Below are 11053 nucleotides of genomic sequence, written 5' to 3' on the forward strand. Positions count from 1 at the left end.
CAATTCTCAGTCAGAGCACACGCCCTGATTGTGGGCTCCATCCCCAGTGGGGGGCATGCAGGAGGCAACCAATCAATGATTCTCTCTCATCATTGACGTTTCTATCTCTCTCTCCCTCTCCCTTCCTCTCTGAAATCAATAAAAATATATTTAAAAAAAGAAGCACTACCCAAAGGGTTCCCGAGATCACTAATTCAAGAGATCTCAAACAGAGGGGTTCCCAAGTCAAAAGAGTGAAGGGAAAATGCTATGTGTGACCTCCCTTTAGGAGAGTCACAGTGCACAGTGGCTCCCACCCCCACGGCACATCAGCACTGCCTGCTCGTGTTTCGCTGGACTTTTCTAAATAGTTTCCTAACTCCACCCCCAGAGATGCTGACTCGAGATGCCGGGATAAGGCAAAATAACCTGTAGCTTTTCAATGCTCCCCAAGTAATTTGATGGGACCAGTTTGCCATCCACTGCTTATCTTAAAGGCCCTGAAAAGTCCTCCAGTATAAAACAAAAAGAAACCTGTTTAAGTTGATTGAGTTCCCTCTACCCCAAACACCAGCCAGAAGTGGGGAAAGGGACCATGGGACCAGGGCAGGCATGGAGCTCTGGTTGGGTTACTACCTGGCCCATTATACAAAAAGTCCTTTTACTACGTCTATCTCCTGATCTAGCCCCACTCCTTGTTTTACAAATGAGGAAACTGAGGCCCAGAGAGGAGGGGAGTAGTAGCAGGGCCAGGACTGGAACCCAGACTACTGACTGCCCTCAGTCATCAGCACTGCCTGGGTCTGAATGAAGGAGAGGGCCAAATGAGTTAGATTTTATTGAAATTGTTTTGTTCCACCTCTATTCCTAAAAACAACACAAACAAAACAACAACACAAAAACCATTTCATCCAGTTTAAAACCCACAGAGCAGGCCTGATTTTGTAGGGACAAGTTTTGCTCAATGCGTTTCAAGGCTTAGTTAAACTTGTTCACAGAAAGGCATTCTCTACCTTGACTTGGAAAGCGACATGTGGTTGAAGAAAACCAGTTGTACAAGCCCCCAGGATGGGACTAAACGATGCACACTTGGTCAGAGGTTAACTTTTTGGTTAGAAGCCTTTTGTAGGGGTCTCCATTTGTTCTTATCAATGTTCTCACACATCTCAGAGCACCACAGTAGCACTGTACCAGGGGATCAGCCCAGACTTTACCAAACTACCTCTATAGCAAACCCAAAAAGACCCCCCGACCACCCTAGGGCAGCTCAGATCTGGGGGCATGGAGTCTGCCACCCGCACACAGGCTGCCCCAGGCACTATGGCCAGCCAGCTCCCAGGTATCAGAGTATGAGTTATAGTCGCCACAGAGGAAGATGGTCTTTTCTGAGGACCTTTGCCACACCCCTCCTCCCCTGTCAGTAGAGACACCGAGCCCAGATACACTGCACATCTACGTGAAGAAATTGTGAGGGCTCAGTTTGGACAAAGCAATCCTTTCCTGCGAGCATGGCGTGGCAGCCCCCCCTTCCACTGACACTTCACCAGGCCTGGCACCCTCCCCGGGAGGCCCATCTCCACACGTGGCTCTGACAAGGCGTGGGCCTTTGCTAAGCCACTAAGTACGCATTAATTTCCATATTTTCCCCTTCACATTTTGCCTCTTCATCTCCATCCATCAAAGATGTGAACTGTAAGCAATTTTCTATAAGTTATCCCCTTTCCTACTCATTTGTTGTCAGAATTGCATCAAACCACTGGGAGCTAATAGAGCACTTCCGAAAGAGCAAGCCTTGGGAAGTCAAACCGATTTGGCACAAACGAATAAGGCAAACTTAAGGCGCAGCTGGGCCTTTGTAAATGCCTGGGCCAGGCTCTGTGCCTCTGTGAGTGTAACGATGAAGAGCACGGGTTCAAAACCTCCCCCCTGCACCCGTCACTTCCTACTTGTAGGACCTCGGGCTGGTTGTTTACAGTCCAGTGCCTTAGTTTCCTCCTCTGTAAAATGAGGATGATGACAACAACATCAACTACACCGATGGTAGACAATCCCCATAAAGTGGTTGCCACAGTGCCTGGCAATATGAGATTACCTGCCCTACCAGGTGCTTTCCTCCGACAGTTCAATCCAACAAGCACTTCTGTGACTCAACACTCCACCTTCCCCACTGTCCTGGAACACCTGACTGCCAGGTGGCCGCATACCTGAAGGGCTTGCTGTCAGGGTCAGTGTCCTTGAACCCCATCTCCTCCAGCTTACAGCGCCGATACAACTCATAGTGGCGGGTATGAGTCTGTTCTCGCAAATCTTCCATGTTCACGCGGATCAGCATCTCCCGCAGTTTCACAAAATCACAATGGTTTTCATTCTCCACTGCAAAAGATGGGGGAGGGGAAGCGGAGGACGGGGCTGCTGTCAATCACTGAAAATCAGAGGGGATGTTTCCAAGATATTGTCCCCACTGCTCCTGAAATGGCTCAAAGCCACCGGAAGATCCTCTACTGGATCCACCTCACTTCCCAATGAAGACGTTTCTGACTTTGACCAGAATATTGACGACAGGAGTGACTGCCAAGTGCCTGCCCAGTGCCGGGCACTGTGGGAGGAGACAGACAAGTACTGTCTTTACTCTTCATAATGACTCCTGCTTTGTAGACACAGAAGCATGGATTAGCTCACACAGAGGAAGCAGAGTCTATATTCAAACACCATGACATCTGGCGTCAAAGACAGGCTTAGCCTGGCAGGTGTGGCTCAGTGGTTGAACGTCCACATACGAACAGGAGGTTATGGTTCGATTGCCAGTCAGGGCACATGCCTGGGTTGCGGGCTTGATCCCCAGCAGAGGGTGTGCAGGAGACAACAGATCAATGATTATCATCACTGATATTTCTATCTCTCTTTCCCTTACTCTGAAATCAATAAAAATCTATATATATAAAAGCCTAAGTGACCAAACGACCGGTTGCTATGTTGCACACTGACCACCAGGGGGTAGACACTCAATGCAGGAGCTGCCCCCTGGTGGTCAGTGCACTCCCACAGCCAACCTCCCACAATCCTCCCCCCACCCCCCCCCGCCAGCCGGCCCTGAATGGGACTAGGTGATACAGCCCTGATTGCTTGCCAGGCCAAGGGACCCCACCTGTGCATGAATTTGTGCACCGGGCCTCTAGTATATAATAAAAGAAAAAGACAGGCCTATTTCTCCATGCTGAATGGAGCTGCACAAGGATTTTTTAATATACCACCTCCTTTAATTTATCAACAACACTATGAAGAAAATTTTCTCGTGGTAGAGAAATTGGTAAGATTCATAAAAACTATAATTTTCCTAGGATCTCAAAGGCACTGTTTCTTCTCACAGACTTAATTGCCTTTATTCTGAACAAAGGAAATGGAGGACTCACAGATCTCAAACCAATGAAGGGCCTTTCTGGAGCCATGGTGCTAATCTACAGCGTTGGACACCCTGCTCAGAACACTCGGCAAGGGCAGGTGACACAGTCCTCGCCCAACAAGGTGGCGTCTGGGAAGCTTCTTCAGGTTAGAGACTGTGGTCATGGTTCCCAGTGCCAAATATAGGTCAGACATCCTCTTAATTCTCAGATATTTACTGAGATAACATTTATTATTTTTCAAAATAAATTTTATTGATTTCAGAGAGGAAGGGAGAGGGAGAGATAGAAACATCAATGATGAGAGAGAATCATTGATCCGCTGCCTCCTCCATGCCCCACACGGGGGATTGAGCCTGCAACCAAGGGATGTACTCTGATAGGGACTTGAATCATGACCTCCAGGTTCATAGGTCAACACTCAACCACTGAGCCATGGTGGCTGGGCCTAAAATAACATCTAATTGGAGGACAATGTTCCCAGAGATGAACAAGTATGGAGAGATAAGTATTCTCTTGTTTGCAAGAAACTCTTTGCAGCTTTCTTATACTTTACTGATGAAAATGGTTCAGACTCCTAGGGAAGAACTCTCCTATCAGGAATTTATACTGAATTTCCCACAAGCCATTTATAGGGACTGCCTCGTTGGCACTAGGGCTTTGCAGCCACTTCTCTCCACTGTCACCATCGTCCTACCTGGTCCCTGTTTCTTTTTCACCTTCACGACTGCCAGGTGCACAACCCTGCCACTCCCTTCCACCTGCCCACGATTAAGAAGCTCCTCAAACACGGTGGGGAGGGAGAAATGTGGTCAGTCACCACAGGGGTTGAATGTAAAGAATCCCTTCCCTGCCGCACACATACCCTGCACCACGCCCCAAGGGTACTGCCTGGCCTTGGCCATCTTGTTGCCGATCTTCACCTCTTCAGTGCTGCCGACCACGGCAAATGGCAGATGGACCTGCCAACAACACAAGGATGGAGAGTACAATGAGTCCTCACTGAACGTCGTCAACGGGTTCTTGGAAACAGCAACTTTAAGTGAAACGAGCATAAAATGAGATCATTTTACTAGAGTTTAATTGACATCAACAAGAATTAAGTTCCTATGGCATATTTCTGGTCACAAAAACATCACCGAAATTATAAAGACCCAAATACTTCTGCACATGGAAATGCTAAGCTACACATACAGAGAAGATTAATAAAAATAAGTACGATCATTATTTCCCAACCTGCTGGCCAGGGCCTCTCCCAGAAGCTCAGAGCACCAGGGGGGACCCTCCCTGGACAGGACGCCCACCCTTCCACCACAGGGCGTACTCGCACTCACACTCACACCCACACTTGGACTGGGACAATTAGATACCCGCGGTTCACCCAACATGCACATCTCTGGGATGTGGGGGAAACTGGAGTATCCAGAGAAAACCCACGCAGATATGGGGAGAACGCGACACCACCACACGGACAGTGGGCCTGGTCAGGAGACAATTTTTCCTTCACTCATCAAAGTTATAACGAAACGACGGTGAACAAAGTGCTGTTATTCAAGGACCTGCTGCAGTTATCCTCCCCAGCTCTGGCGAAGGCTGGTTTTCCACCTGCCTCTATACTCTCCCCGCTGCTTCAGGCCTCTGCTCAGGGGCAGGAAAAGCCGGGAGGGTAGAAGAGGGAAACGCTGCAGTCGTGTGTGTGCGTGCGTGCATGTGTGTGTGTGTGTGTGTGTGTGTCGTGCGCACACGCGCACACATGCATCCTACCTGTCCACACCCATTCTGAATATTTGATCTGAGCTAGATCCATGGGGAAACTGCCTGGGTCTTTGCAACTATACAGTAAGCTTTAGACACAAGCTGTCCAATACAGTAGCTGCTAATCTATGTGGCCCTTGAACATTTGAAATGGGGCTCGCAGAATCAAGAAACGGAATTTCACTTTGCTGCAAACTCAAATCTTCTAAAAAGAGAAGAACCAGTTTTGTCCATGTGGATGCAAGTGTTAAAGAAGAATGATCTTTTGGGTATTTATTTTATATTTAAAAAACTTTTAAGTATGTTAGGAGTAACTAGGTGCGCATCCAAGTTGGAATGTTTTGTTTTTTTGTTGTGGTTTTTTTTTAAATACATTTTATTGATTTTTTACAGAGAGGAAGGGAGAGAGATAGAGAGTTAGAAACATCGATGAGAGAGAAACATCGATCAGCTGCCTCCTACACACTCCCCACTGGGTATGTGCCCGCAACCAAGGTACATGCCCTTGACCGGAATCGAACCTGGGACCCCTTGAGTCCGCAGGCCGACGCTCTGTCCACTGAGCCAAACCGGTTTTCGGCAGGGCTGGAATGTTTTATGAATGTAACATACACACTGGATTTCAGACTGACTTTGAAAAAAACCTCATTAATAATCTTTATATTTATTACATGTTGCAATGATAGTACGTTGGGTATGTTGGGTGAAATAAGTTATAAAATTAATTTCATGTTTCTTTTCACTTTTTTTAATGTGGCTACTAGAAAATGTTAAGTTACTCGTGTGGCTCATGTTTCTGTTCAATAGCATTGCTTCAGGTAGCCGACTACTGCACAAAATTCAAGCCAGAAACACACTGTAGCCCAAAGTACTGGCCCAGGCCTTGCACCCGGACTTCTTTCAAGCGGTTGGTGGTCAAGACAACCGACTGCTCCACGTGGTTTATTTGGAAGCTACGGCTGCATTGGGGGTGGGGGGAGGACATAAATTCTCTCTCTTTTCTATTAGCATATAAGAATAAGAACATTTGAAATGGCTGCCCTGAGAATTGTGATGTAGGGTTCCCCGATCCAGGGTCCTTCCACTGCAGGTAAGTCGAGCAAGGAAGAATGTTTTAAAGCCAAGTCCTCTCCCACAGAGAACCTGGCTGCCCAAGTGGTGTTTGCTTTCTATTGCTCAAGGTAGTTGTACTCTCCCGTCTGTCTAACCTGCAGAGGAAGGAGGAAAGCACATCTCTTTCGCAAACTCCAAGTCTGGAACTCAGATGTGCTCCCCGAAGCTCAGGAGCAACAGGACCCTTCTGGCCAGTTTGTTGTTAACGACCAAGGAAAATGCTCCTTCCACTCCGCAGAGTGACCAGGCACCTGCCAGGGAAGCCCTTTCCACCTTTCACGTGGCATTTCATCACCAGGGATGGCTGGCAATGAAGACCGAGAGGAAAATGTCTTGATAAAGAGCAAGATGAATTTGGGAGTGGCTCTTCACCTGATAAAGGGAGAAAGAGAGCGAAGGTTCATGGGTGTTTCCTTTCCAAGAAAGTTAACACAAGTTTAGTTTCCTGACCATGCAAAACGACTGGAGAGAATGGGGTGGGACAGACAGAGAAAAATCAGATGGTATTCCTGCATGTTCCTTCCTGAATCCCACATGGACACCCAAACCGCAGTTCCACGGGGAGTAAACACGTGGCATCGCAACCCGAGTCCTAGACGATGGCATGAACAGCACACTACTCTGCTCGGTGGTGGGTATCGGAAAGGGCGAGGACGTCGGCTCCAGAGCGAAGCTCCTGCCTCCACCACAGACGGCTGTGCAGCCTCAGGGGCATGGCTGCCGTTTCCAGTACGTGAGGTGGAAATAACAGTACCTCCTGGGGGGTTGTTGTCAAGAGGAAATGGAAAGGCTCAAACAGTACCCAGTGCATAGTAAATGCTCCCTAAATGCCAAAACGTCAGGTGCCACTAATGTCATGAAGTTCTCAATACCCAGAACCAGAGAACTGTACAGGCAGAAGAGACCTTCCATGTTGTTCAGTTTGACCCAGTACAGGAATCCCGCCGAGTAATCTCTTCTCCGTGAGTTGAAGCAGAATTTGTTGTTCACCCACCACTCGTGAGGGGAACGCACCACTTCGATCAGGTGTTGGTTGTGTTGTGGTGGTGCCAACAGTCAAACTCCATATGGGCCCAAACCCTCTCTGTTCTTCTGCCCATTAGTTTTGGTTCTGTCTTTTGAATAAGTCCAGTAATTCTCCCAATGGTGGCCTTCCTTCCACACCCCCTGGGCCTGTACCCTGCACTCCAGGGTCTCCCAGCACCTGTCCTGTCCTGGCCACAGGAGGACGACAGCCAGAGCGACAACTCCAAGTGTGGCCCGAACAGGGCAGCGTAGAGCTCTGCGTTAATGAGATCCCTAAATTTTAGATTCATACAGGAAGAGCCCCAGAGAGGAAGGAAGTTACATTTGCTTCCAAAGTCCTAGTCATAGTGGGATTGCTTGAAGGAAGAAATCTCCCCTAAATGAAGTAGCCCTCTACAGAGAAGTCCGTATGCTGAGCTGAAGAAACAAGAGGCAGTTTTGTGGAGTAACCTAATCTCCCAAAGTATGAAGCCAAACATAACACAGGACTGGGGGAGTGTGTGTGTGTGTGTGTGTGTGTGGCGGGCGGGGGGGGGGGGTGGGTCTGGGTTGAAATCTCAGGGCTGCTATTAACTCCTGGCTTTGACCAAGTCATTTAATCCTCTAGATCAGTGGTTCTCAACCTTTCTAATGCCGCGACCCTTTAATACAGTTCCTCATGTTGTGGTGACCCCAAACCATAAAATTAAGATGAATTTGGGAGTGGCTCTTCACCAGATAAAAACATCTGTGTTTTCCGATGGTCTTAGGCTCTACAGCGGTGGTTCTCAACCTGTGGGTCGCTAGCAGGGTCGCCTAAAACCATTGGAAAACACAGATATTTACATTACGATTCATAACAGTAGCACAATTACAGTTATGAAGTAGCAACGAAAATAATTTTATGGTTCGGGGTCACCACAACCTGAGGAACTGTATTAAAGGGTCGCGGCATTAGAAAGGTTGAGAACCACTGCTCTAGATGGACCTCAACATGACTCCCATTATATAAAATGTCCAGAATTGGCAAATGTAGAGGCAAGAAAGTGGATCGGTGGTTGCCTATGGCTGGGATGGTTAGACAATGAACAGCTAAAAGGTAAACGGTTTCTTTGTGAGGTGAAGAAAATGTTCTAGAATTGTTTGTGGCACTGGCTATACAAGTCTGTGAATATACTGGAAAAGCAATTGTACAGTATATCAATCATATCTCAATAAACCTATTAATTTTTAAAAGTGCCACCAGTACATTGAAAAATGATGGGATTAGACAATTTTTCATGGCATACTTCAACCTCCTACAAATTTGAAAATTTAGACTGGCTTCCTCTGCCACTAGCACACGTTGAAATCAAGTTTTCACATGCGTTCAGGTGAGGCCACACTCTTCGGTAGCTGCTAATTACATTTCACTGAAGGCCACCTACAATTTTAAGAATTCTAAAGACCATTACTGGGCATCCACAGTGTGCAAAGAATGCGGCTTTTACAGAAGTTACGCATTTCCCAAATGAAAAAAGATACATACGGCCATTGTGGCTCAGAGCTGAGCCGTGGCTCAGATACACAGAGAGCAGGGGAATGCCGTGGCTATCCCGGCCGGATGGGGGCTTGCCAGGAGAGATGATTTCACAGACACACCGGGATTGCTGCAGCTTTAACCATTAATCTCCTGACCAATGTCTCCCTGTGATGTGGAAATTACACCCTCAACGGCTGGTTTACCTAATGATTCAGGAAAAGATGGGGAAAATAAAAAGAAGGGGGAAGGCAGGAACCAATCTCAGAAGCGAAGTGAGGCAGGTGGCCATGTTTCTGCCAACCCTGGCACAAGTGAGCAGAGATCTACTTCCCTTAAGCTGCTCTGTGTGAAACGGTGCTGGGCTGGCACCCCCTTCAAGATTCGCTGTAGAAATCATAACTGTTATCGAGTGGGGAGGAAAAGTGCGATCACCTTGCCTAACGCTCCCATTTGATAGATGGGAAAACTGAGTGGCACAGTGGCTAAATGACTTGAACTGGTGGCAGAGCTAGGCTACACTGAAGACATCAAATTCCCAGTCGTGTCCCAGTCGCTCTACAATGCTGATACGAAGAAAAGCCTGGAAAATCACTGCTTGGTCCTTTCTCACTTGAGGACTTACACTCATTGTCGCATTGATCTCTGCCACCGTTTCTTCATCTGTGGGAAACTGATAGATCTGGACTCCATTGCTGACCAGTTCACTCATGATCTTACTCTTGAATTTGTGTAATTCGTTCTTGGCGATGGTGTCAGCTTTTGCAATTATTGGGATGATGTTCACCTATAAAACAGATACAATTCCAATGTAAGAAAAAGAGACAAATGAATAAAAATAGCAAACAGGTAAGTGAAAACGTTAAAACTTCACTTAAAGAATAGAGATGATACTGACAATAGGACCTTTGACGTAGGTGCAAAATTAAGAAGACACGGGATCATCTTTTAGTTCCACCTGCGAACACTTTCACTTCCCCCTCGGTGCTGGAAGCCTACCTGCCATTTCCTCTCCTGGGCTACCTCCCGCTTCTGCACAGAGTGAAAGGAAGTTACTCAATGAGAATGGCGATAACAAAGAAGCCTATCCTTTGAATAACCAGCCACTCCTTTTCGGCCCCTGGCAGCTCCTTGGGAACCTGATTTTTGCACGTTCCTGGCAGTATAAAGTTTTCGTTAGTTAGAACAGTGGAATATTCAGGAAACATCCTTTTGTCCTTCTGATAACCTGAGGGGAGCACCTAAGTATTAACCAAAACAAACATGGTTTCACTTACTTTTAAACTTTTCCAAATCACACCAACCAGTTCTTTAGGCCAGAAGGAGACCTATGCCCCAGGCCGGGCTCGCTTTCAGAGTATGGGTTACCTGGACCAGGGGAGTTTGACAGCAGCAGAAAGCCCCGAAGAGAGCCAAGGTGTCCTGCAGGGCAAGCCCCGGACCCTGAGGTGGGACATTCGTCTCCCAGCTTCTGTCAGCGCTGTCCACAGCATACATCCTTAAAAATTCACTTTTAAGATTAACTTTCCTCCACTCCCTCGTAGGTACCGAGGCTTCAATAAGATGCTGCTGCCATCCGATACCTGGGACCCTGCTCTCCACCCAGCTCAGGTGAAAAGGGACGGACTCCGTGAGAAAGTCTTCCTGGCCAGAGGAGAGTCTCTAGGGAGGCTTTCCAGGTCATGTCTGCATTCCTTTGATTCTCCTTTTATCCCAAGAGTCAAATAAAAAATCCTTGATAAACCAGAATGAGATGACATACTCCTCGACCAACTCCCAATCTCATCACGCCTGGGCTTCCTCCAGCAAGTGGCAGACTCAAGACAAAAACACATCACTGACCGGTGGCGGGGGGCGGTGAGAAACGGTGGGACATGGGGATTGGGACCTAAGGAACAGCAACTTCTGGCTGCTCACATGGGCTATCTTTGGTACACACTGACTGTTCAGTTAATATCCACACAGACAAAATGGCAGAGGGCCACTGTTTTTTGGCCAATATGATCAGAGTAAATACACAAACCAGGCAATTTAGACTTAAGGTCTCTTTTTCTTCATCCTCAGGGACTTGCAAATCTTTTCTGAAATTATCCTAGTCTTAGTTTCAGTTTGGTAAGACTTTGTATTGGACTCAAAAGGAGGTTAGGATGTAGGAGAAAATACCATAGCTTTGTTCTGTGGTTGTCCTCATTTGCTGCTGATATATTTCAGAAATCTATTATCTTCCATTTACCTCAAAATGAACTGAAAAGTAGATCAGTCCCTTGCAAATCTTTGCAGAAAC

The 11053-nt window shown here is 47.2% G+C and overlaps 1 protein-coding gene across 16 annotated transcripts in view; it reads right to left on the minus strand.

The window, feature by feature from the left end:
- The window catches only part of SEPTIN11 (septin 11), a 101261-nt gene that overhangs the window by 18477 nt on the left and 71731 nt on the right, over window positions 1–11053 (minus strand). For all 16 annotated transcript variants that reach the window (XR_013960955.1, XR_013960956.1, XM_080675512.1 and 13 more), the window contains 3 exons: window positions 9395–9556; window positions 4243–4339; window positions 2184–2352 (listed from right to left, as the gene is read on the minus strand). Coding sequence is in view for 14 of the 16 variants with exons in the window: in XM_080675512.1 (XP_080531638.1) it covers window positions 2184–2352; window positions 4243–4339; window positions 9395–9556 (428 nt within the window). In the remaining 2 variants the exon portion in view is untranslated. The remainder of the gene's footprint in view (window positions 1–2183; window positions 2353–4242; window positions 4340–9394; window positions 9557–11053) is intronic.

This window comes from Plecotus auritus (assembly GCF_963455305.1).
Source record: "Plecotus auritus genome assembly, chromosome: 1".
Classification (NCBI taxonomy): Eukaryota; Metazoa; Chordata; class Mammalia; order Chiroptera; family Vespertilionidae; genus Plecotus; species Plecotus auritus.